Source organism: Vicugna pacos, chromosome 5 (genome assembly GCF_048564905.1).
Source record: "Vicugna pacos chromosome 5, VicPac4, whole genome shotgun sequence".
Taxonomy (NCBI): domain Eukaryota; kingdom Metazoa; phylum Chordata; class Mammalia; order Artiodactyla; family Camelidae; genus Vicugna; species Vicugna pacos.
In genome coordinates, this window is record NC_132991.1 from 69,927,974 (window position 1) to 69,954,367 (window position 26,394).

At 38.2% G+C, this 26,394-nt stretch overlaps 1 protein-coding gene and 1 long non-coding RNA gene across 3 annotated transcripts; one reads left to right on the top strand and one right to left on the bottom strand.

The window, feature by feature from the left end:
- Positions 1 to 860: 860 nt before the first annotated feature.
- On the bottom strand, positions 861 to 14,087 carry BZW1 (basic leucine zipper and W2 domains 1). 2 transcript variants are annotated; one of them, XM_006205172.3, is made up of 12 exons: positions 13,950 to 14,087; positions 12,648 to 12,721; positions 10,153 to 10,329; positions 8,037 to 8,131; positions 7,184 to 7,249; positions 6,428 to 6,563; positions 5,801 to 5,910; positions 5,482 to 5,652; positions 5,032 to 5,178; positions 4,201 to 4,339; positions 2,891 to 3,013; positions 861 to 2,537 (listed from the first exon to the last, which is right to left on the bottom strand). In XM_006205172.3, exons 2-12 carry the CDS (start codon positions 12,709 to 12,711, stop codon positions 2,506 to 2,508), a joined length of 1,260 nt encoding a protein of 419 aa, XP_006205234.1. In that variant the 5' UTR covers positions 12,712 to 12,721; positions 13,950 to 14,087; the 3' UTR covers positions 861 to 2,505. The 2 variants fall into 2 exon arrangements, with proteins under 2 accessions (XP_006205234.1, XP_072817596.1); XM_072961495.1 differs by lacking the exon at positions 13,950 to 14,087 and adding an exon at positions 13,448 to 13,580.
- On the top strand, positions 13,974 to 25,169 carry LOC140696453 (uncharacterized). Its single transcript, XR_012072806.1, has 4 exons — positions 13,974 to 14,060; positions 17,596 to 17,696; positions 19,917 to 20,106; positions 25,072 to 25,169. It is a non-coding gene; the product is annotated as an uncharacterized lncRNA (long non-coding RNA).
- The last annotated feature ends 1,225 nt before the right edge of the window (positions 25,170 to 26,394 follow it).

Here is a 26,394-nt window from a genome sequence, read left to right on the forward strand (position 1 = left end):
CTATTAAAAAAAAGTTTTTAAAAGGCTTCAGTGGTGGGATTGATGAGAAAAAGCTTTAAGAAACACTGAATTAGAAGTAGTCACGTGCATTTCCTTTCCCCACCATCATTATGTTATGTCAAAATATCCTGTGACATTTTTGGTATTTGGAGTTTTCATAAGAACATAATAAATGCCTCTAGGACAATGCTCCCAGAATAATTAAGAAACTTGTGATCAGCTCTAAACACACATTTAATTATGGCATCTGAGAGGAGGCTTATCCTTAGAAACTGACACCAAGTTAGGAAAATCAATTAACATTTATCCAATCATAATTACAAGTACAGTTTTAACATGTGTACCAAGAATTACATATTTGAGGCCATGAGTTGGCACTAGTAGCTGAGTTTCAAACTGCCACTTAAAATTCAAAATGAAAATCTTTTAAGTCTTTTTAGGAAGCATTCCCTTTCTTTACACTACACGGTCACAGGTGACTTACCCATTTACCAAACACTGTAGTAAGTAAACACTACTTTATCATTATGAAGGATAAAACTCTATGATCATACAAAGATCATAATGTAGTTCTCGAAGACTACACACTCTTTCACTATACACAGTATATAATAAACAGGGTACACTTTGTACTGCAGTAACATGCAATGATTTGTTGCAGAAATGTTAATGTGGCTTCCGCTACATTAGAATTCCGTGTAGGTGTTTACAGTTTGGGAGTCATGAGAATGAAAAGAGCAATTATTTAATGCTTATACAGCAGAGACATCTGAAAGCATAACATACAGTTATCACCAGGTATTAACATGGAATTTACAAAAAAATAAAAAATTAAAAAAGAAGACTGACCTATATAAACCTAAGTGTAAGGATGGACTTTATTTTTTTTAAAAAAGTCTTTTAAGGACTACAAGTTACAAAGTAAAAGCAGATCACTACGTAGAAACCTAGTGAATACATTTTGCCTGTGCAGGAAAGCTTTATCAAAGTTATTCATTTAACAATTTCACCCCACTCACAATGGTATCAGTTATAATGCTCTTCTTCATAAGGTTATAATACCTTTATTTCAAACTATATTACATGTTACTCCGTCAAGATGAGTTTCTAAACACGAAATTCTTGGCTCTTAAGAATGGCACCTTTGAAAGGGGCAATTTCCATGCAGTCTCTGGTGGCATTATTCCAAGCTCGTTTCTTTCAACAATCAAAAAACTGTGAAAATACTCGTTTTTAACATGAATTCTTTCCACCAAAAAATGTGGCCACATTTTGTTTTTCTAACAACTACATATAAAGATGGGTAGCAGCAAGAAAAGAAAGATGGAAAGTAAAAGGCAACCATTAAAATAAATAGATCAACTGTATAGGAGATATTTGGCTCATGGCTATTTAAAAAATGGCAACTAGGTAAGTTAATAGCCAGATGCTTGAATCATTAGTGAAATTTGTGAAGAGAATGAAGCTGGACCAGTATGACCAAGTAGGAATATATGGTTATCACTGCACTTCATTCTTTACAACAAATACTCTAAGCCAACAGGAAATGGGAGTTATATTTAGAGTCCCAATTAGAACATGCTGACAACAATTTAGTTGTTTCTTTTCTTTCAACCATTTTAGTTGTTTAGAACAGTCATTTGCTTTTCTCACACTATTTTATGAGTCCTTTCTTACCAATCTAAGTGTATGATAAATTTAATACTTTAGATGACAAGACTTTTCTTTGAAGATGGTTGTATGAAAAGAATTACCCATGTTTTGTCTGGAAAGATACAAAATGAATGCAGAAGTTTCTCAATGGGAAAAAGCTCTATTTTCTTCTTCCCACCACCTCTGCCACATACAATTTCCCAAAGACCTCACTTGTTCTCCATGGCTTCATTTTAAGGAATGAAAATCAGAGAGCAAACAATTGGGCTCAAGCACATTTGGGGTTAAAAATGCAAGAAAATATTAACATGCAAGCAATGGTCCAAATACTCAAGATTCATGTTAATGAATTCAATTATTGTATATGAGATTTTCATTGATAAGCAGGGCTTTGGGCATACCAAATTATGACACAAATCATTACTTTCTGAGACTTTGGATACTTTTACAGTTTAATTTGCAAACAGAATTTTTATAACAAATTATTTTTAACCAAATCATATCTTGAAAACTGTTCATATAGAAAACCCAGGGAATAAAGTGAACTGTTCATTGTGGAAGGCCTTAAATTACATTATTACAGTAGAAAATACAGGAGGTAGAAGATAACTGAAAAGACTAATGCAACATTAGATTCAAATCTATAGCTCCTATAGCTACCTCAAACATGGTTTTAGAAACTAAAGCCAACATTTCCAGTAACCATAGAAACAGTTAAAATAAAATTTGCCATGAAAGCCCTTATATCATGCTTGATATAGGGAGGTAGGAAGATGTAAGAACCAGGACACATGAGACATGACATTTTATCTACAACTCCTGTTTGCTTTACTGAGGGTGTAGTTTCAAAATTCAGTCACCTTCTTCAGCTTCAGACTCAGATTCTAGAAAAGGGGGAAAATGTAGTCAAGCATTACATGATATCAGAAAGCAAAAGTTTCCATTTATAACTTTAAAGCTTTTTTAAGGACTTTTATTAACTCTCAAAATTCATAAATATTTATTAAATATTCTCAAAATTTCCAATTTTCCTAAGAATGTTAGCATTATGGTTGAACCTCACCTGCCTTTTAAAGTAAGTGAGTTTTTGCAGGTCTGTTATAAATGAACAAAAATTTGTACTCTAGGTACAAAATGGTATCTGAATGAAAGGCAAACATGCATGGACACATTTTTGGCTACATTAAAATTAGTCTTTAGGCTTTACCAAATAAACTGCACAAATGAAAACACTAACCTTCTTCAGCATTTTTGAGCCACTCTACGAACTTTTTCATTTGCTCAAGGAAGACACTTTTCCCCTTTGCAACATGTGCATCTTTATACCACTTCAGAATGGGTTCTTCACTCAGGACTTCAGCTGTAAAGAAAAGAACAGCCTTTAGATTCAGGGAGTTTTCACATAGTACTTCTCTAACTAAGGCAGAGTTAGAAACCTCCTAAGGTGCGAATGCCTATGTGGCAAAAAAGATCCTTTGAAAAGTAAAATACAAACAATTATCTTCGCTGCTTACAATGTCTTAACTGGTTTCTTCAACAAATTAATTTTTAAAGAAAAGGAGAGAAGATGAAAATGGGAACCCTATATCAAGAAACTTTTTTACACCTGAAACTAACAAAACACTGTAAATCAACACTACTTCAATTAAAAATAAATAAAGAAAAGAAAAAAACTTAAAAATTTGGCCAATTTATGAAACCACAACCATGAAATCAACCTTATTAAACCAATATCCTCTCAACTGAAAGAAATTTTACCCCCTGGGGACATCTGACAATGTTTATAGACATTCTTGGTTGTTACACTGGGGAGAGGTGCTACCGGCATCTGCTGGGAAGATGCCAGGGATGCTGTTAAACACTCTACAATGCAAAGGACAGTCACCTACAAAAGAGTTATATAGCCCAGAACAGTATTACCAAGGTTGAGGAATCTTGTGATAATCAGGGGTATTTGATAGATCATTCATTCATATTTTTAGGTGTGAAAATGTTAACCATGATTTTATTAAAAAGCAAAAAGTCCATGTACTTTACAATTAAAATTTAATTATTAATTTTCCCAGAACTAAATGAAGATTTCTAAGATTTATTTCTAAATAGTCTAAAGAGTGAAGGAAGTAGGGGGTATAGATACTTTAAAGAAACCTAAACACAAGCTGATAATCACTGAAGCACAGGGAATAAATAAACAAATAAATAAATAAATAAATTCATTCATTCATTCATTCTGGGGATGCAGGTAGACCTTTAAGTTTAAAACACAGGAACTAACAAAATCATCTGTCTGGGGAAGGAGACTGGTGGAGTACAGGAAGTGAAGTTTGAAGCCTCATCAAGAAGGCTTTAGATTTTAACTTGTTAGTAAGGTTGACAGATGATTTTATGGTAATGTACTAAAAAGCACCCAATTCAAGCAGACAACTCAGTCCTGTGATTAGAGTAAAATATTTTAGGGTGATGTTTAGAGGACTACTCAGAATTATTTTGAGTTTTCTAGGATTTTTATTAAATGTATTCATTCACAAAATTCAAAATTTAAATTACCTTTATAAAAAAGCACCACTATTTTCTGGAAGGCTTTCATGAAATGAATGTTGTCATAGCAATACTCCTGAATCTTCAGTAACAGAGTCAGCTCAGACTGACCTTGAGTTGTAAAGGCAGCAAGTAGAGGGCTGTATTGCTTTTTAAAGGGAAGGGAGAAAAGATCGAGTCACTTAGTAAAATGACCATCCATTACAAAATTCCTAAAAGACAGAACATACCTCATCATTTACAATCACTGTAAATTATATTCTATTTAGCGGAAGTTGGGGGGGGGGAGAGAAAAGCAGAAAAATCTAAGTATCTAAGCCAAAAAGCAATACTACACCAAGGATTCCAGATAACTGTCAATACAATGTTAATATTTTAAAGGGGGGGAAAAGGAAAAGAATCCTTCTATTTTCCAATATTCCCTCAAAAGCAAACACCAAATTGCAAGCTTAAGCTACTTAAAAAAATTTTTCTTTTTAAAATTTTTAATTGAAGTATAGTCAGTTACAATGTGTCAATTTCTGGTGTACAGCACAATGTCCCAGTCATGCATATACATACATACATTCATTTTCATATTCTTTTTCATTAAAGGTTATCATGAGATATTGACTATAGTTCAATGTTAAACATGTATTTGTTTTTAACCTGTGAGCCAAAGAAAGTCAGACTTTTCAAAAGGTTATCATCAATAGTTAATATGTTATTTGTCTACTTACTGCTGGTTTATTCCCAGGAACCACAGGATGTGATACACCATTTTAGAACAAAAAGTACACTGACAGTTCACTTATCCCCACTTAAAGAAGAATAATGTTTTATCAAGGCACAGTTTAATACCTTCAAGTGCTTGATGGCTTGCTCTGCTACAAGCTCCTCTTTTTTGTTCCATTCCACAGTGCTCATTACACTGGACCACACTATTCCGATGACAATGGGTTCTGGAATGTTGTTTTTCTTCATCTCCTCCTTGACATACAAAATTATCTGCAAAAGAACCCAAATGTAGTACAGAAATACATTCTGATATGTATATACTCCACACATCAAATGCAGACCTTTTACAAAAGCATGAACATCTTTCCATGCAACTAGCAATGACTACATACAATCACAGAACTTTCAGAATAAGAAGGGATAGAATTCCAATTCAAACCTTATATTACATATTAGCAAACCACCTAAGAAAAGATCAAGACGGGAACAGAAGGTCTTTCCATTGGCTTGCACCCTACAAAATCCCCAAATGTTATGAGCCATATAAAGATGATTTAAACAAAAATATCTCACATCCTTAAATGGATCACCACGGGACATCTGTTCTTGAAGTTCTTTCTGGAGTTCCTTACGAGCTCCTATGGTTTGCTGATTCCGAACATATTCTGAAAGTTCTTTCAAGCCTGCCTCAGTGAAATACTTCGTGAAGTGTTCAACGCTTTGTTTATTGGCAGGAAAAAGTTCCTGAAAAGAAAATGTGACCTGGTTAAATGGTCTTCAAATCAGATTAAGAAAAACACTTTTCCTCCTTTCACAGATTAAAAATGGGAAAGTTGTCTATTACATGTTCCTAAAGTATTGGCAAGAATGTGAAGAATAAAAAGTTACAAACCATCAGTCTGTTATCCATGCTCACTTTTCGAAGACTTGCAGCTACTGCATTGATATCTTTCTCATTTATCCATGATTTAAAGAGCTTTACAGCAAAAGCTGCTGAAACCCCTGTAGAACACAAGAGCTTACTCAACAGAAATACTTTCCTGGATTTCAACTACTGTTATCTCCCCATTTCCTCCTTCCAAGGTTCCACCACACGGGATTATTCACTTTATCCCCAAACTTAACACTAGAATATTCCCTTGCCACTGCTTACCATTAAACTCCAATTTCGCTAATTGTATATTGTTAGTCAAGTTAAACTGTTTCCTTTTTATAGAATTTAAAACAATTTTTTATTGAAGTTTTGATTTACAATGTTAGTTTCATATATAAGCAAAGCGATAGTTGATCCTGGATATATGCTGTATGTCTAAAGAAAGCCCTTAAGCCTAGATGTCCAAAGTATACATTAAATGACTAATGAGTTGAAATGAACCAATTAAATTTAAGGATAGTCAAAAAACTAAGACTATTACACAAGTCAAATCTATATGAACTACGTATCTTTTTTATCAGTTCATCGTTTATACTCTTATCTACCTGACCCTCAGCCAATTAAAGGTTATTAAAGGTTTATTACCTTCTTTAACCAAATTCTCATTATAAAGGCTATTAAGAATGGATGCATTAAGTGTTCCATTAGCCAGAAGAACACCAGTCAACATAGCCAGCTTGTTCCTCTCCGACTCTGAAAAACCTTTTAAGAACAGCAGCAGCTATAAAAGTAAAGAATTAAGGGTTAAAAGAGCAACTGCATTATATAAAGAGCAGCAGTAAAGCTTACCATATTGGTTACAAATGTGGGCTCTGGGGTCTGACCATCCAAGTTTGTATCTCAGTTCTAATACTCACTAGCTGAGTGACCTTGGGCAAGTTACTCAACCTCTACCCCAGTTTCCTTATATTGAAATGTGGGCAATAAAACCTGTCGCACAGGGTTTTTGTGAATATTAAGTAAGTTAATAATAGAACAGTGCCTTGTACTCATTAAATTTTACTATTAACATTACCAAGTTTTCTGTGCACTTACATGTAGAATATTTAAGACTCAAAGAACAAGGGTGTTAAACTTCTCTTTCTCAATGTGTGTAGTTCTGATCTGCTACCCTCTTGTCTTCTGAACCAACCCCACTTTGAGTTTTACCCCTTTGCCACTTGATTGGATATAGAGATAAGATACAGTGTACAGCAATTAAACTAAATGATATACCCCCAAATTTCAGAGACAGCCTACCTAAATATCTAAAATTATCTCAAATCCATGGCAGAATTAGGATTTAGCATTCCCTTCTGATTGCAACCTTTTGTTTTTCACAAAGCATACTGCTGCTCATACCTTTTTTACTTCATCTTCAAAACCTTTCTCCAGGTATTTGTAGCGCCTGATTAACTTGTTAAAAACCTGTAAGAATGTAAAGGAACTGAATGATAACTCCATATGTATAAATGTCAGATTCCTAAAAGATCTAGGTCAGGGCTGCTGAGATTTCTCCCACAGTATCTCTATAACAGCAGAGAAGTGAACCTTTCATCAGATGTTTAATTAGCTTGAGAAGTCTGCCAGCTCCCAAACACCACAATACTGTTAACACTTTAATCACCACCAGGCAAGAGACTTTTACTGCCAAATATTAAATAAAGCATGGACTAATTATTGCTCAAATACAAGTCATTTACACATTTGTAGGATATTAACAGAATAAGATCATAAAATATAGTTCTACTTTCCTAATGACATAGAAAACAATACCTCAGGTTAGATGTACTTGAATTCTTTGCTTATAGTAACACAAGCATAACTGTGTATGAAACTTTCAAATGAGATTTTTGACTAATAAGCTAATCTCCCTATAACTCATTCACCTTTAAAAAGCTATATGCAGAATAATTCAGTGATGAAAATCACTACAGGGAACTGATTTTCCTTTTTCAGCTTGACTTTTTCTTAAAAATGAATTAATTCTAGAGGGACAAATAGGAAAAGGAGAGCTATTTCAATTTTTTTCTACTTTGTTTTCCTCAACACATTTTAAGTTTCTATATCATCATACTGTGCCAAGAACATCTCTAAACCTTCAGCTCAAATTCCTTTAACCTTCTACCTGTGACCTCTTAAAAGTAGATTATTCCTTGAATACTAGTCAGATGGATAATAGCTAACTGCAATAATTACATGAAGTTTAGTTTACCTGAGCAAATGCTTGCATGGTCTCTAGGTCTTCTTGTGCTGCGAACACACAGACATCTGTACGCATCATGTCATCTGCCAGTGTACCACCTGGGGCTAAGGTATATTTCACAAAAAATTTGTGAAGACCTTCATTTAAAATTAGTAATTATTTCAAACTTACTTTTTAAAAAAAATTCAGTTTTTATTTTTAATGTTCAGGTGTACAGCAGTATAGTTCAACATCTGTGTACAACTATTCAATCTTACCATTTGTAAAGATTCTCATAAAATAAAATGGTAATTTTAATTTATTTATTGTAAGTCAATTTCCCAATAGTTCAATATGTATGAATAAAGTGAAAACAATTTACTGGAATAAACAAAATAACCCTCTTTAGCAACCCAATGGAACTCACTGGATTAATTCAGCAGTGCCAAATCTGTCACTCAAGTGGAGATGTTCAGAGTTGGTTTTGATGTTCCATATAGGAAACCACCTTTTAGAAGCTTCCAAGAGGCCGGGCTATACAAATCCTCAAATTAAAGACTATCTTGTAGACACATTTGTAAGTATTTATGCATAAAATGATATCTGATGTATACTTTAAAATATGGGGGGGGCGTGGAGAGGAGATGAAGTCAGTGGGGGCATAGATGGATGAAGACTGTTAAAAACTGAAGTTGGGTAACATCAGAAATTCATTAACCTAGTCTCTTAGGCTATATTTGAAAATCTCATTACTAAAACAGATTCTTTAAAAAGAATTTTAAAAAGTGGCTTATTGGTAACAGCATTATGAATAGAAAATAGACACGTTTCCCATTTCTTACCACAAAATGGTACTACAATAAAAGGGATACTCATTAGACCAGGCATCAGAACATATGAACATTAAGTTCCCAGTTCCACCACCAAGCAATTGTTTGACTGCATGTAAACCAGAGAAGCCTGTCTAAGCCTCCATTCTGCATGTATACAAATAGAGTTCTGATGCTATCAGCTTGACTGTGAGGTTCAATACAATGTTACTGTAAGAACATTTTGAAATACCTTAAAAGGGCTATGGAAATGAAATTACTATCACCATTTGAAGGTACGTAAGTAAGTAGCACATTCTGTTAAGATATCTGTTGAGGGTAAAGGCAGGAGTAAGAGCAGTGCTATGCAACAGAAATATAATGTGAGCCATATAATGTAATCTCAAATTTTCTAGTAGACATATTAAAAATAAAACGTGAAATTAACTTTAATATACTTTAACTCAACACATGAAAAATATGATTTTAACATCTCAGTATTCAAAATATTACTGAGAAATCTTACATTCTTTTTAATACTGTCTTTTAAAATCCAATGTATATTTTTACATTTTCAGTACATCTCAATTTGGACTAGCCATATTCTAAGTGACTGATAGCCACATGTGGCTAGTGGCTAATATACTGACAACTGCAGGATTACAGTCTTCAGATATATGGTCATCCTGGATTGGTTCTAGAACCCACGTGGATACCAAAATCTGCAGATGCTCAAGTCTCTTAAATAAAACGGCTTATCTTCATATAACGTACACATATCCTTCTGTATACTTTAAACTGTCTCTAGGTTACTTATAATACCTAATACAATGTAAATGCTATGTGAATAGTTGCCCAGACTGCGGGAAATTCAAGTTTTGCTTTTTGGAACTTTCTGAACACCATCCCGCCACCCGGTATTTCTGATCCACAGTTGGTTGAATCCATGGATGCGGAACCTTTGGACATGGCGGACTGACTGTATAGAAGTATTTGGTAACACAGGACAAGAGACAGTGGTTTCCTCATTAAATGGCAGTGTACAAACACAAGTTGGAAAAATCACTGAGGGGGATTTTGTGGGGAATTAGGTATCAGACAGAAAAGTCTTCCCCAAATGGTATGGTTCTGTAATGGATTTCAAATATAAAGCCAGACAGAGCAAGGCAATCTGCAAATTTACCATAATTTGAGAAGAAAAAAAAAGGAAAAATCGTAAGGGGGTAAAACAAACAGAAACAAAGCCACCCCAACTTGATACGCCTGTCAAATAGTTCATATTCTGGATTCTACATAATCTCCATACATCACATTCCCCGCAAAACCCAGACACTTACCCAGCATTCCACCAGCCACCAGAATGTCAAAGAGTGTTTCTGCATATCGGCGGTAATCAAGTTTTGCTCCAGAAGCATCAAGAAACTTTGCTACTGCTTCCAAATCAGTACCAGTTTCAGTTAAGCCTTGAATAATACAGTCTTGAAACTGAGTAGGGTCAAACCTCTCTTTTTCATCTGGGGGGAGAAACCCCAAAAGATTTAGTTTTAGATTAAAAGGTTTACCAAAATGCCATGAAATCACAACTTTATGAAGCTATAACTACTGAATACATTAACCACATTCATCACAATTTCACTGATTTCAACAGCTGGAGAAAACAAATACTACCTAGATTACCCAAGACCTGAAATATGAGCAAACACAACAGAAGACTAAACGCACATCCCTTGCAAGTTGCACCTTTGCAAATGCAAGGCAGGACTGCCTAATCACAAGACGTGTGTGGCTTTTCTCCCACTATTTTTTCACACAAGACTCGTAAGTCAGCTAAATGAGCTAGTGTGTTTCTACTGCCTGGAGATAATTTCTACCTGGAATGCTCTTCCATTGCCTCTGAGCTTTTCTGAAATCTAGGACATCTTCTACACCTCAGGTAAATTTTATTCCTGAGTGAAATTTTGTTCAAAAACTGGAGCTCTTGATTTTCTTTAAATGCTCGTAACACTCTACTTTAAAAAAAAATTCACTCACTTAGTACTTAAGGTATCGTTACAAAGTACATTTATTCAATACTCAATATATGACAAAAACTACAGTAAATCTACCCTCAGTAGATATTTGTTCCCATTATTCAGAAGGGAAGTTGAAGGCCACAGAAGTTGAGCCATGAAGAGATTATACTGTGCAGCAAACTGCCTGATTCAAATCATGATCACCATTTAACTGTCTGAAGCTGAACAACTAACCTCATTCTTCATGCCTAAACTTCCCTACTGTAAAATGGTGATTAAGACTAGTATCTATCCCATAAAGTTGTTGTGAGTATTTGAAAAAAAATTTTTTTTAATTTTAATTTTCTTTGGGGGGGAGAGGTAATTAGGTTTATTTTTTTATTTTTAGAGGAGGTACTGGGGATTAAACCCAGGACCTTGTGTATGCTAAGCACGCACTCTACCAGTTGAGCTATGCCCTCCCCTCAAAGTTGTTGTGGGTATTAAATGACATAAATAAAATAGAAAGCACGCTGAACAATGCCATGGGTAAGTACACACCCTAGCCTTTACTGAGTTTGTATCACACACTCAAGGATAGGGTTTGATTTATCTAAGTTAGATGATATCTTGATTTCCACACAGCACTAGGGTGACCAACTCTTCCCTGTCTGCCTAGGACTTTGTTTTTAGCACTGAAAGGCCTATGTCCTAGGGACTCTATTCAGTCCCAGGCAAATGAGGATGGTTGTTCACTGTAGTCAGGATCCAATCATTAAGAACTAGGAGGCCATGAGTGATCTCAATCTGGAACTGGGGAAGTGACATCTCTTCCCAGTACTAACAACAATAAAACTACCTGATACTATATTTACACAAAGGCGGTACCAATAATCCACTGTTTGGGATACAGACTTCCCCCATTACTGCTGAATTCCTCTTGTTCCCAACTTCTATTCCTCTTCTTGAGAAAATTTACTGGCTTAAATCAAATCATTCTTTGGTCTCCCTGCTATAAGTAGGGCAGATGACAACCAGAGATTATAAAAGATTTTGTAATACATATCTCAAAGTGTCTGCCACACAGGGTAGAAAAACACAATTTATAACCAGTAGCCAACCCAGTTCTCTATTTCCTCAAAGTTTCCTGTAAGATAAGGTCAATATGTGCTTTTGAGCAACAACACTGTAAAGTTTGAGGGGAAAATATTAAACCCAATATAAAATATATCTGAGACCACATATTTAACTTTGTATAACTAGTGCAGTGCCTTACTACAGAATTCAATACTCATCTAAGTACCAACTGTATTAAGTAGTTAATATAATTCTTGTACTTTTCTTACTAAGTCTGTGAGGAAATAGTTTCAAAAGACTGCAATGTGAACTCTGTTCCAATATTAACTTCCATGGGTTAAAATTTGACTTTTCTCTCACAAATCTTCACAAAGTTTGGGTCAAACTAGTAATCACATTTTATTAAATTAACCCTTTTATTAAATTAACCCTTTCCCTCAAGCTAAAGTTTGTTTAAATGAAATTTAGCTAGTGAAAACACAAGACATGCTTTTTTTAGAGCCCCTTCATCTTCACAGTAAAAAGATAATTCACTAGCCTGTTTAGATATATATAAGTTGACACCAAAAATCTTAAAGGCTTGGAAAAGCAGTAGAAATACTAAGGGTATATCTAAAATGGCAGTGAACTAGAAGATGTTCAAGTTCCTTCCTGGTATTTTCACTTCAGGTTTTAGTAGTAAGCAATAGTCTGCCGGAGAAACCAAGACATGAAAGTTATCCCGAAAGCTTGAAGAGAGAGATTATTAAAACATAAATATTTACCTCTTTTTCTGGTTTTAAAACGCTGGCCTGATAGCGTTGGCTTTTGCTGCTTTTGATTATTCATAAAAGACACCCTGGAGGGGGAAAAATAAGGCCTTAAAAATACCAGTGCCATAACATCCATTTTAGAAACAAAGCATCAAACCTGAGCGTAGTCACACATAAACCACACAGAACATACACTTTCAGCCTAGCAGCAGACCTGGGCAGGCACAAAGAATTACATTTGCCTGAATTATATATAAGTTCAAAACCTGCATTTCTCCAGACAAAAACCCTTTAAAGATGAAACGTGAAGTACACTTTCAAATGACTTTACAGAGCAAGAGAATGGTGGCAAAATCGCCCATCATAAGCAGTTTACCCTCTTCCTGGTTCCTCTTTAAATTCACCTACATCTTCCACTACTTCTAAGCACCACAGAGGACTAACAGAGACGACCACCATAGTCAAGAGGTATCCAAAACATGTATGTCAATTTAAAGACTTTGTCGAAAGGCGAATGCCCTCAGTTGCGGGACCTGTTTATGAGCAGCAACACCCTACCCTCAAATCATGCCCATGTCCGCAGCGGCCGCTTGCAGCCACTCCAGCCTGCAAAATGAGCAGAGAGCAGGCCTAGCCTCCTTCGCCCTATACCCTACAATCCAAACCTCCTCCCCAGGCGCTTATCTCCCTATCAAACCCCTCCGGGGCCTCCCGCCCGAGCAACAGACAACCTGCCCCCCGCCCAGGACCCCCTTGGCCTCGGCCAGGCGCCGTGGGGGCTGCTCCTCGCTGGCAGCCCCTTCTTCACTGACCCCGTCGTTGGCGGTGGCGGCCGCCGCAACGAGCGGACCACAGGCGCCGAGGCGCTTCGCGCCGGGGGCCCAGCCGCCCCGTACATCCGCCCGCCCTCCAGCGAAAGCAGCGGCGGTGGAGGCGGCCGTAGTGGTGGTGGCGGCTCCTCCGCCCCGCCCGCCGGAACCCACCACGCGTACATCACCCAACAGAGGCCGCGGCGGCTTTGTTACCCAGGCCGGGTAGGGCCGGAGAGGGGCCTGCCTCCCCCACTGCCTCTGCCTCTGGCGCCCCGGGGCACACTCGGGCCCCACGTTCCGGCCCGGGCAGCCGCCCCTCTGCCTCCCAGCTGAGGCGACAGCCCCGACCCCGGAATCCAGGCCCCGGATCCGGCCTGGCCTCCTGCGGCGGCCTCCGCCCAGGCCTACCCAAGCCGGGCACAAGACCTGCCGCCTCCCTCACCCTCTGCCCGGCGACGAGGGACCACAACCTCGGCCCAAGACAGCGGATCCCGCGCCTTACCGAATTTAAGGCGAAGAGAAAAGAGCCAGAAATCCCCGAGGTGGCAGCAACTGCGGTAGTGTCTCCTCTGCGACCGGAACTAACGCGAGGAGGCGGAGGAGGAGGGAAGAGGTGAAGCCCCCGCCCCGGCCGGCCTCCTATCGCGAGAATTCTTCCTCCGGTGTCCTCCCCCACCCCTCCCTGATCGCGGTTTTGGGGCCTGGGGTGGGAAAGGAGGCAAAGAAAACGAGAAGGATTTTCAAGGTTTCTTTATACCCTTATTGGATTCCAGGTTTCCCAAACACTTATCCTAGATTAACCCATCTTTCTTCCACCGCCGTGTCATCCAGCCTCTTAGCGAGCACATGGAGGGGTTTGGGAGAATGAATATTCCCCACCACCCCTGCCAGGGCCGAGGAAGTTGGACACGTCCGCCTCGAGTCCCTTCCCCACCGACCCCCCTCTTCCAGCGCCGGAAGTCGGAGCCCGAGGGCGGGGGAGCTCGGGTCCTTCCTGGGCCGAGGTCGAGTTTGGTAAGGGTCCCATACCTGGCTTCCACTCCGGCCGGGATTGGCAGTACTTGCTCAGGCTAAGTCCCAAGCAGGGCAACGTTGCTCTGCGGTGCTGGCAGGGTGGCGTCGTGCACTCCTTCCTTTAGGAGCGAGGAAGATCCTGATAGGGGTATGAAGGAAATTCGACCCTCCGACTGTGGCTGCCATCCTGGCAGTGGTCTCTGTAGTTCCCTCTTGAGTGCGGTGTTTCTGGGGACTTGGAGAGCATCAGAATCCCCTGGAGGACTTCTTAAAACACATTGCTGGGCCTCGCCCGCAGAGATTATGTAGATCTGGTGTGGGACCCAAGAATGCGCATTTCTAACAAGTTCCCTGTGATACTTGATGCAGCTGGTCTAGGAACCACATTTGAGAACCACTGAATTAGAGGATGTATTAACAGAGAGCTGGGGGAGATAAGATTGTGTGTGTGTGTGAAGCCCTGTGGACATTTAAAAACGTGTACAAATAGTGATGCAGAGTGTCTCCAGGATCTAGCCTCATTTTTAATTCTGTTTACACCTTAGGAGTTTGCCTTTCTATCTGATTCCTTACGCTCCTCCTACCTACTAGATAGAGAAACCTCAAAAGCAATGTTTGTCGCTAAAATCACCTTTTCTGGACCCTGCTTCCCTTCCTTATCAAACATTTAGGTAAATTAGTCTATATTAATTGACTTATTTTCCTTAACAATCCGACCTTTACTCCCTGTACCTACTTCATGGAAAATTACTTTCTCAGAATATTTTTTTCCCTCCCCCAAATTATTGGTACTTATATCACGATCATAGACTTGACTATGGAGGAGAAAAGGTGACAAATTCAAGCTGGTTTTCTTGTAGGTTTGCAGGACAATAGACATTTAAAGGAAGATCTAGTCCCTCGTTATTTTTGTGATTTCACGAGTCACTTAACCTGTTCGTAAAACACAGTACCAATGCTTTACATGATAGTTAAGACTTTTCTAACTCTCATAACTGGGGCTCCAGATTTGTTTGTAGCATTGTTACTGGTATCCTTGAACTGATTGAAGTTCCTAACAATACATTCTGCTCCTATTTGATAAATGTTGTACTAGTGTAACTGATGACCTTAAGGAGAGGAGGAATAAATCAGATCTTGGTGGAAATGACTCATAAGACAAGGCCCAGCCTCATAATGGCTTTTGTTTTGTTAGTGCTCTACAAGACTTTATTTTTCAGACTTTCAGTGCTCAGTTAAGAATTCTAAACTGGCTAAACTTGAAGACTCCAGCTGTATATAATAAAGGTTTTGGCACAGTATTAGCAACATTCAAGACAGCATCTTATGATTAAAAAGTATTTTGGAACTTTCATGATTGATAGGCCAGATTGGATTCCCTATGTTGATTTATTCATGATTTATTTCATGAATGAGCATATTTTAGTAATCACTTCTGGCATTCATAACATTTGTGTGGATTAGTATTATTTTCAAAATATTTGATGAAATTTACACGGGCCTGGGCTTTCCTCTGTGGGAAGATTTTTAGATAATACTTCAGTGCCTCTGCTTGTTTTAGATCTGTTCAGAGTTTCTATTTCTTCATGAGTCAACTTTGGTAATTATGTCTAAGAATTTGTCATTTCATCTAAATCATCTAATTTGTTGGCATAACGTTATTCATAATATTCTATTATAAATCATCTTAGTATCTCTAAAGTTGGCAGTGATGTCTCTTGTTTCATTCCTGATTCTGGTAATTTGTGTTTTCTTTCTCTTTTTTGGGGGGGGGGGTCAGTATAAATTTACTGATATATTTATCAATTTGTTGATGTTTTCAAAGAAACAAAATTTTTAGTTTTCATTGATTTTTTTCTATCTTTTGTTTTACTTCATTAATTTCCACTCTGATCTTTATTATTTCCTTCCAGACAAGAATGCCGCAGAGCCCCTATTCTTATCCAAGGTTTAGCAGTTTTTCATGAATAAACATTTCTAAATTTGTTGGTGCCCTTTGGTTGATTTCTAGAGTCCTGAATTGGTAGTTTTGGACAATTTTGCCCAGTTTTATAGTTTTTTTGGAGAGAAGATTTGCTGACCTCTTCACTCTGCCTTTGCTGCAAGATCCCCAATCCACTTTTGGATTAAAAATTTTGACCTAGTTAGATGAAAGGTGCTAGTTGCAACATGTGAACTTGATATTGCTTTTAACTTTGGTGGTAGAAGTAGATAGTTGTTTCTCTTTCAAGGGCAAGTAACAATAAGTCTTTATTCCAATAACTAGGAAGATGCCAAGGGCCTGTTTCAGAAAAACACATTGCTTCCCATTGAAAATGACCTGGGAAAAGTATTTATACTCCCATGCTTTGAATAGAAGATTATAGAACAGCTGATGAACCTGGGTTAGACACTATATCACATATACTCACACTCATACATCCATGTGCTATATATGTGTGTCTTTCACCTACAACAAATAGACTGCCCATTATTTCTCCAGCAAAAATAGGTTTATCTGGGATCAGCAGAGAATTATAGTTAGTGCTCTGCAGCCATGGTGAGCCACATGCAAGTCCTGGCACAGGAAGGGAAGGAGAACTCTTACAGAGGGGAAAAGGAAGTGGGGAGGGCTATAGTGAACAAAGAGTCCATGGCTTTTCACTGGCTGAGGTTGTTGCTAAGAAAAAAGAGGATTCTTTCTTATCCTTGGGCTCTGCTATTGTCCCAGGCCATGAGAACTTCTCCTCCTGGTTTCCCAACTCTGAGGTTTTGCTTATTAATGTTTTACAGTTTTCCCTTTTGATCAAGGTCTTTCTCTGAAGGCATCACTGATTGAGGGTCAGGTTTCCCAGTTTCAGTGGCATTTTGACCCTCAGTGCCGGGAAGGACCTTTCCCGGGTGTAGTGTCTCATCTTGGAGGGAAAGCACAAGGATTGGAAACCTACTGAGGTCATGTTTGAGGGAGAGCTCTGAAGCAGTTCTTATCTAATGTCCGTATGTTGTCAAGATAATAGATGTTGGAGATTATCTGAAGTATTAAGTCCTCATCAAAGGTTTGGCAACAAACTTCCAACAGGCCCAGTCTGGATATCTTGGGAAAGCTGTCTCATTAAATGTCATCTGCTTCAATTCTGGAAAATCTTTACTTTCAGGTCACAGATGATTTGCAGTTCCAGTCAGAGTTTGGTGCTTTCTTCAGTGTGTCATGTGAATCTGAGAGTCTGTTCCCTGGACTTCGGTGGCACAAGTGTTGGTTAGTAGTACTTAAAAGGCCCTACCCAGTGAGGTCTTCTGGAGGTATTTTTACCCAAAGGCAAAATCTCCAGGTTTCAAGGTCTGATGCATAAGGTCTTTTCTAAGAGTGCCTGTGGAAAGACTGCTCTACCAAAACATGCTTATTTTTCATAGAAGTAATAATGGAGTATCTCTCCTTTTATAAGTGGCGAATCAAAAGAGGCAGGATCCAGTTGCATTGGGTGTTCTGTGACTCTCTCAAATGGTGAGAGTTTATGAGTTCCGAACTAGAAGGCATAGAGCTTAGATTTAGAAAGACCAACTGTAGTGCTTTTGGCCAAGGTATATGGAGGCCAAAAAACATTTTTTTTCCAATTGAGTCTTAATAGTGCTGTTAGTGTGTCCAATGAGTTCCTCCATCACTACGAAGTTGGAGAAGAGTTCTCCAGGTTGAGGTTACTTTTCCAAAAGGACTTTAGAAGAGACAATTGCCTGTCTGCAAGGGAAGTCTTCAGTTAAGTGTGAAAACATATGGACCATGACAAAAACACATTTATAGCCATGAGATGATGGAAGCTATATGAAATCCATTCGCTAGAGTTTGAATAGTCCATTGAGCAGTTTAAAATGTCTGTCTGGGAGCAGTATGGACAGGAATCCCTGAGTTGTATTTCAGACAAGTGGAACAAGGAGATAGATACTTTTTGCAGCCTTGTTAGTGTTTCCCTACCGATACTGATTTATGAAGGCTCTCCTTTTGTCAGTAGAACAATGGTTTAGTGCAGATGCAATGGTGAGGAGTGGGAATTTTAGAGGCTCCAGTAGGACTAGGTTGTTATTTGGTCCAAAACAGAGCTTTCTCTTTTTATGAAACCAACAACTCTTGAATTTTCAATCTTGTTTTTCCTTTTTTGAGGCCATTTGTTGGGCTTCTCTAGCCGATTTTCCTAAATTATCATTTGGGGAAATAACCCTTTGGACCATGACAGAGGTTTGGCTGTTATTGGTTCCTTCAAAGGCAGCATTCCTTGTGGAAATGCCAGCAAGGTGGTTTCCCTTAGCTTCCAGAGACTCAAGTTTAGAATGCCACGGAATCTTAATAATAGTTAAAGTGCCAGGTAAAAGTATTGCATCCAATAATTCCTGGACATAGAAGACATTTTAAATTTTATTCCTGATGGAAATAAGGAAGCCATGTTGCTTCCAGAACATTCCGAAATCATAAAAGTACTCCAAAAGCACATCAACTATCAGTAAAAATAATGGGATTTCTGCCCTTGGCTAAAGTGCAAACCTGTGTAAGAGTGTATGTGATTCTGCGTGTTGGGCTGACGTAGTCATGGGTAAAGATGCTGCCTCCACAACATCAAAAGGAGTTGCAGTAGCACACCTAGCACACTGTTTGCCATTGTCACCTGCTAAATGAGAGCCATCATTGAACCATGAGACGTCAGTGTTACCTAAAGGTATTTCCTGCAGAGGTGACCAGTAAAAATTAAGTAGTGGTGAGGGACTTTGTCAGTGCTGGCGGGGAAGGGAGGAGAGTTGCAAGATTAAGTTTATTACAATGTAAAAGAATTATGTGAGGGTCATTTAACAAAAGGACCTCACAGATGAGGCAGCCGTCTGAAAAATGTGTGTGATGAGAATTGAGGAGGGCTTCTACTGTATGAGGTACACAGTGGCCAAAGGGGATCCCACAATTATTTTCTTGGTGGCCTTAACCAGAAGCCTATAATGGCTGTAAGTCAAGGGGTGGGTATCCCCCGTCACAGCATCCTATTTCTGGTTATAATACCCTATGCGTTCATGGAGATCCCCACGTTTTGGGGTGGATACCCCAAGGGCATTCCCTTTTCATATAAGAAAAGGAAAAAGGGGATATGATGACTGGGCTGCCCAAAGGCAGGTGGGCTCATCAAATTCTCCTGTAAGGCCTTAAAAGCTATGTTGTCTGGTTCTTCCTATAAAATTGGATTGGGATTGGTGTTCTTTAGTAAAACATACAGAAGTTTGGCCATCAGAGAGAAATTTGGAATCCAATTTTGGTAATAACCAAGTAGCCTGAGAAGACCTTGCAGTTGGTGCTTTGTTTTGGGTTTTGGGAAACTTAGGACACCATGAAGTCTATCTGGATCTAGGTGTAACCCTTGCTCTGCTATCAGATGCCATAATTATCGAAGCTGGGTTTGAGTAAACTGCAGTTTTTCCCTAGTGACCTTATGTTTTTTTTTTTAAGGCTAAAAGCTTTACCAAGTGGGTGGTGCCTTCCTGTGAGAGGCTTGAGAAGGAGAGCAAAGAAGCAAGTCATCCACACATTGCAACAAAGTAGAACCTCTTGGGAACTTAATATCACCCAGATCAGCCTTCAGGATTTCTGAGAAATAAGGACTGTCTATTAAAACTCTGAGGCATTATTTATTGTCCAGGTGAATCGCTTTTCTCCCCAAGTGAAGGCAAAATGGTATTGGCTAGCTTTCTTAATCAGAATTTCAAAGCATTCACTCCATCAATCAATTGAAGAATTTACTCTGGTGCAAATGGATATTAATAACGTGTAGGGGTTTGGAACAGCAGGGTGTCAAGGATAACAAAGTTGTTTATTGCTTGGAGGTCCTGAGCAAAACTACCCTTGGCCCTTAGGTTTTCTCACCAGTAATACAGGAGTATTACAGGGACTAGTACAAGGGATAAGAAGGACTTGAGCCTTGCTGTCTTCTATTATGGGCTTTATGCATTGAAGGGCATCTTTACTTATAGGTTATTGGTTAATTCTGTGAGGAGGTTTTGAAGGATCTGTTTGAATTTTGATGGGAGGTGTGCTGTGAATTTTGCCAGTATTCAGTTGGAGATTTTGCCCGTAAGGAGGATGGTAACTCCTGATTCAATTTGGACAAATGATCAGTGTTTCCAGAATCACTTCTAGTGCCATGAGAGACAGAGCAAATCAAAGACTTCAAAAGGTCATTCAATTCACCTGGTTGGCTGCTTGGATAATTCAAAGTCTAGAATTAGTTCCCCCTTTTGGGAGCAAGAAATTCTGGCATGATACTTCTCTGAGAAGTTGTGGCCTAATAAATGGATAGAGGAGGAGAACTAAGGAGAAAAGGGTGTGTGTATGTCTCAAGGGGCCTCAACAAAAGGGAATAGGTTGAGACCTCAAGAGGTTCATTAGAGACCCCCACTCTTTGAACTGTGTAAGTACTCCAAGGCAGCTGCTGCTTTATAACAGTAGGCTTTAGCACTGAGTGTGTGGCTCAGATGTCAGTTAGGGCTAGAAGAGATTCAGCCCCAGTCAGGAGAAATGTTTCTCCAAGCTGATTAAGAGGAGAGATTGGGAAGAGCCCCTATAATTCCTTGGAGCCCCATTGCTGAGAATTGGGAGGTTGCTAGATGGGGTGGTTAGAGGGCTGAAGGTGTCTGAAGTGCTTGAATTTGTAAAATCTCATTTCCAGTGTCCTGGTTCTTTTCAGTAATAGCAGAAACTAGGAGGGTTTTGGTTTTGTTTAGGGGCCTTCAATTGCTGGAGTTGAAGATGAAGATTTTGGCAGTCTTCCTTTGAGGTGACTCATCTAGAGTGTAGGAGAGCTGGCTTTCCAGATTAACTAAATCTGGAGTGGACATAATTTCCATTGTGGCATTTTTTACTTGAAGGGAAAGGTGCTGGTTCAACCCATTATAAACTTAGGGTTAAAAGCCACCTGGGTGGAATCAACAGCTGAAGGAAAATCAGATTTTTCTTTAAAAATAATCTGAACTCAATTGTAACAGTCATGAATAGGTTCATCAGATTTCTGTGTGCAAGCCTGAATTTTGTTCCAATCAATAGGCTTTGGGAAAGCCCTAGGAACTGCTCAGTGAAGTCCCTTAGTGATTTCCAAGCCTGATAATGTGGTAGTGGGCTGGTTTCCTGTTTGTAATTCCAGAGATCTTTTAGGATTTTTTTCAGTTAGCTGTTTTCATGCAATAGTGGGCCTGGCCTTCACTGACAAGCATATGAACTAGCTGATATAAGTCAGAGAAACTAGGTTGATAACTTTGAATGACTATATTAAATTCCCCAGCAAATCTGTGAATATCCTTGATTACTTTGTGAAAATCCTTGACTATCACTCACAGTTCAGCTTTATTTCAGGGAATATAAAAAATTACGGGTTTGAGGGGGAGGGAAATAGCTTGTTGGTACAGCTCATGCTTAGCATGCATGAAGTCCTGGGTTCAATCCCCAGTACATCCATTAAAAATAAGAAGAAATTAAGGGTTTAGCCTCTGGATCCTCAGAAGGCTTAATCTTAAAGGGACAGGTTCTGGTAAGTTCAGAGGGAAAGGGAGTGTGGAGAGTTTCAGAGAAAAAGGGAAGTTTAGAGAGAGAATTAGTATGGGGAACTAAGGACACTTAAGGGAGGGAGATGGCACTGGAGGTGGCGCCTGAGACAGAGAAGCTGAGGAAGAAGAGCCTGAAGCTTTAGGAGCCATTTTTTCTTTGTTTACCTCAGTTAATCTTAAAATCTTGTCTTGCAGAGAGGCAATTTTAGGTTTGGAAGCCTCAAAATACTGATTAAAATAGGCATTTCATTCAGTTCTAGATATTTTAGAGCTATTGTAGTACAATTTGGTTTTAAGAAAATTAAGTTTGGGGATTTCAAAAGTTCCCCATAACGGCCATTAATATTCTGAGTTGCCTTTGGTCAGGTCAGTCCATTTAGTCAGAAATGTTCATGAGGGAGGACAGCGGGTTTTAAACTTGAAATCAGCTACCCTGGGTGGGGGGTGGCCTCAAAATATTTAGATAACTGGGATCCCATTTCTCAGTGGTTTTTCTCCAGAGAAAAAGAATAATTTACCAACAGCTTACAGCTCAAACAACTCAATTCAAACAGCTTAAACAGTTCAGATATCTCAACCAACCTACAACTCAGACAGCAGGCCTAACACCAGCCAATTGTAAGGGAGCATCCTGGTGTCAGAGGAGCCAGACCGAAGGCCTCTCAGCCAATTCCCATAGAGCAGCCTCTGTTCCAAACAAATGTGCTGAAGGCTGAACTGGCAGTTTCAGTGAAGCAGCCCCTGTTCCAGAAGGAATGGGCTGAAGGCCTTTTTTTAAAAGCTGATTTCAGTTGAAACAGCCTGATCTCAAAATCAGACCAAAGTGCCAAATGAGTACTCATATATAGAATAAGGCCTTAACCATAAAGTCAGAACCTTAAAATAGATCCTGAATAAGGGCTGGAGAGCTTCTAATGTAAAGAGGGTGGAAACTTGAATCCAGGAAAAAGAGATCCCTTCAAACTCCAGGGTCAGCGAGAAGAGCAGTGAACTTAACGGGCTCCGTTGTGGGTACTGCACCAGCCTGAGAATTACCAGGGCTCTTCTTTGGTCTTCATATGGGCTACCAAAATGTTGACCTAAAACAAATAGACCGACAGTTATTTCTCCAGCAAAAATGGATTTATTTGGGATCAGCTGAGAATTGCAATTCAGGGTCTACAACCATGGCGAGCCATGTGCAAGGCCCTACATGCAAGGGAAGAAGAATGCTTTTATAGAGGGGAAAGGAAGTGGGGAGGGCTAGAATAAACAGAGTCCAGGGCTTTTCACTGGCTGAGTTGTCAGAAAAGAAGGAGTCTTTCTTCCTGTGGAACTCCGCTATCCTCGCAGGGTGTGAGAGCTCCCCCCTCTGGTCTCCCTACTCGATTTAACTGAGATTAATGTTTATTAATTTTTTATGGTGAGTGGCTAGAAGTATTTTCATGGGCTTCACAAAACTCTTACAATAAAGAAGCTTTAAGGTGTAGTGAGCTTTCAGATAACTTCATTTTAGATGAAAATGTGTTAAATAGTTGCTACATATCATATATACAATTTCACTTGCTGCATACAATGATTTTAATAGTTATTTGACTATTATGGATATTTACTATTAATATTTATTATAGTAGATGTAGAGAAAAATAATTATGTGAATATTTCAGTAAAATTTGGTAAATGAATTATCCTTTTAACAGGCTTATTTTACCTTTTAAGCAATCACACTCTATTATTTAGATTTTTTGAGGCTTAGGGATTCAAGAGGTTCAATCGCTCTACATAGGAATGATGATAGGTTAAGGTGAAAACTCTTTGTTCCTCTAGTGTTTATTCAGAAAATAGTTTGAAGTGACTTGCCAAGTAAATAATATTTTGGATGACCATAATATCTACATTCTAAGTTATGTAACATTCAAGGCATTCGTTAAAAAAAAAAACCAAAACCCAACAAGATTAACTGTGATAGCAGTTTTGGTATAATTGTTATGTATAGGATTATTTAGGAAGGACTGTATTGCTTATTAATTTTAATTCACATACTTTAATATATCAAAATGCAAAAGAAATTTCTTTGTTGCTAAAGGACAGAAAAACTGACTGATAACCCAGATTTAAGTGTTTCTGTGTTAGAAAATTATCTCAAATGTATGTTGAACTGTTGCTTGGCATGTTTACATGGCCATCTTTCTTTGATGTCTTTTTATAAACCAAATTCTACTTTTTTTGGATCTCTGTGTGCTATAAAGTTATTTACCAAAAATGAAAAAGCAACTAAACAAAACAGAACTTAGTCACTGCTTTACTATTACTGCTGCTGCTGCTGCTGCTGCTGCTGCTGCTGCTGTTGTTGTTATTATTATTATTATTATTATTATTATTATTATTATTATTATTATTAAAAGTAGTATAATAGTACCAGGAGCAGCAGTAGTAATACTACTGCTACTAGCATTAGTCACTACTACTACTGTTACTGCTCGGTGTGTTCTGCTGCTGTTAGTGGTGATACACTGGTCATGGTAGACTGCATTTGTAGAGGGTGTTACTGTTTGCAAAATATTTTCACATGGATGTTATAATTCTACACAGAAACTTTGTGAGCAAGAAGCACTGCTTTACTTTCAAAGTAAGCTGATGATGATTATTATTCTTCCAAAAGGCCAAGGACTACCATTAAGCTTAATGTCAATCTATCTGATGAGAAAAAGTAGAACCTTTTTTTTTATGATGCATTTCAGATCCTACTCTTAAAATGCAATATTAAAACTGTCTTGGAGGACTTTCCAGATCTTTCTGGGATAAAAAAAATTTTCTTTTTTCTTTTTTGCATTTCTATTTATTTATTTATTATTGAAGTATAGTCAGTTTACAATGTTATGTTAATTTCTAATGTACAGCATAATAGTTCAGTCATACATATACATACATATATTCCTTTTCATATTGTTTCTCATTATAGGTTACTGTAAGATATCAAATATAATTCCCTGTGCTATACAGTATAAACTTGTTGTTTATCTATTCTGTATATAGTAGTTAGTATCTGTGAAAAATGTTTTTCTTTAAGACATAGCTTCCTTTTTCAGAACCTGACCAGTGCAGAAGGCTGTAGCCTCAGAGGATGTTATACAGTACACCCACAACAGAGCTTCTCAGCACTAGGTGACTTGTTACAGAAAGTGTTAAAGTAAAATTCTCCATCAGTTGTCTACACCTATTACTTTGAATTCAACTCACATTTTAAAATACATAAATTCTATGAAGAAGTCAAGTACAAAGTGTTATGAAATAACATTAAGAACTTTGCTGTTTTCTAATTCAAAAAGGCATGCATCTCATTGTTCATAGCAGCATTGTTTACAATAGCCAAGATATGGAAGCATCCTAAGTGTCGATCAACAGATGAATGAATATAAAATGGAATGCTACTCAGCCATGAAAAAGAATGAAATTCTGGCATTTGCAACAACATGGATGGTTCTAGGGGGTATTATGCTTAGTGAAATAAGGCAGGCAGAGAAAGCCAAATACTGTATGTTATCACTTATATGTGGAATCTAAAAAATAAACAAATGAGTATAACTACACAGAAACAGACTCACGGGTATAGAGAATAAACTAGTGTTTACCAGTGGGGAGAGTGAAGGAGGTAGGGGCAAGACAAGGGTAGGGGATTAAGGGATACAAACTAAATATATACAAAATAAATAAGCAACAAGGATATATTGTATAGTACAGGGAAATATAGCCATTTCTTTGTAATAACTTGGAGTATAACCTATAAAAGTTGGGTCATTATATTACACACCTGAAACTAAAATAATATTATAACTCAACTATAGCTCAAAAAAAATTCACATACACAACACTGTAAAATGATTATGAATCAATAAAAAATGTAAAAAAAAATTCACATAAAGGTGAAAAAAAAGGAATTTTGGTGTTTTATGACATTTTGAAAGTCTGGAAAGAAAAAAAAACAAATTTGTCTTTGAGAAATGCATTTGCTGAGAACATATTAGGAAAGTCTCTGCTTTTCCTAGGCAGAAAAGAGTTAACAATGAAATGTTCTAAGACCTCCATTTTTATTTCTCCTATTCGATAAATATCCACTCAGTCCCAAACATCAGTCCCTGTCAATCCCAACCATGTGTCAGGTGTACTGTAATAGAGATCCGAAGACAGTAAATCATGATACTTATGGTGTGTATTTTCCAGTGAGGGACACAGACAGTAATGACAAACACAATACCATTGTGAATGTGCAGCTGTAGAGGTTCGTACCAGATACCATTAGAACATGGAGGAGAGAGTGACCAAATCCACAGCTGGGGAGAAAGGGATTCCCAAAGGATCTTGAATAGGAGATACTTGAAGTGGGTCTTGAAGAAAGGGAAGAGGTTGGTTAG

Excerpts from the sequence above, each read along its gene's own strand:
- BZW1 (XM_072961495.1), bottom strand. The coding sequence starts at position 13,533 with ATGTACGGGGCGGCTGGGCCCCCGGCGCGAAGCGCCTCGGCGCCTGTG. Across the intron at positions 5,179-5,481 it reads GTGGTGATCCATTTAAGGAT|ATAATTTTGTATGTCAAGGA; the intron begins GTGAGATATTTT and ends GTTCTTTTGCAG. Across the intron at positions 2,538-2,890 it reads GCTCAAAAATGCTGAAGAAG|AATCTGAGTCTGAAGCTGAA; the intron begins GTTAGTGTTTTC and ends CCCCTTTTCTAG.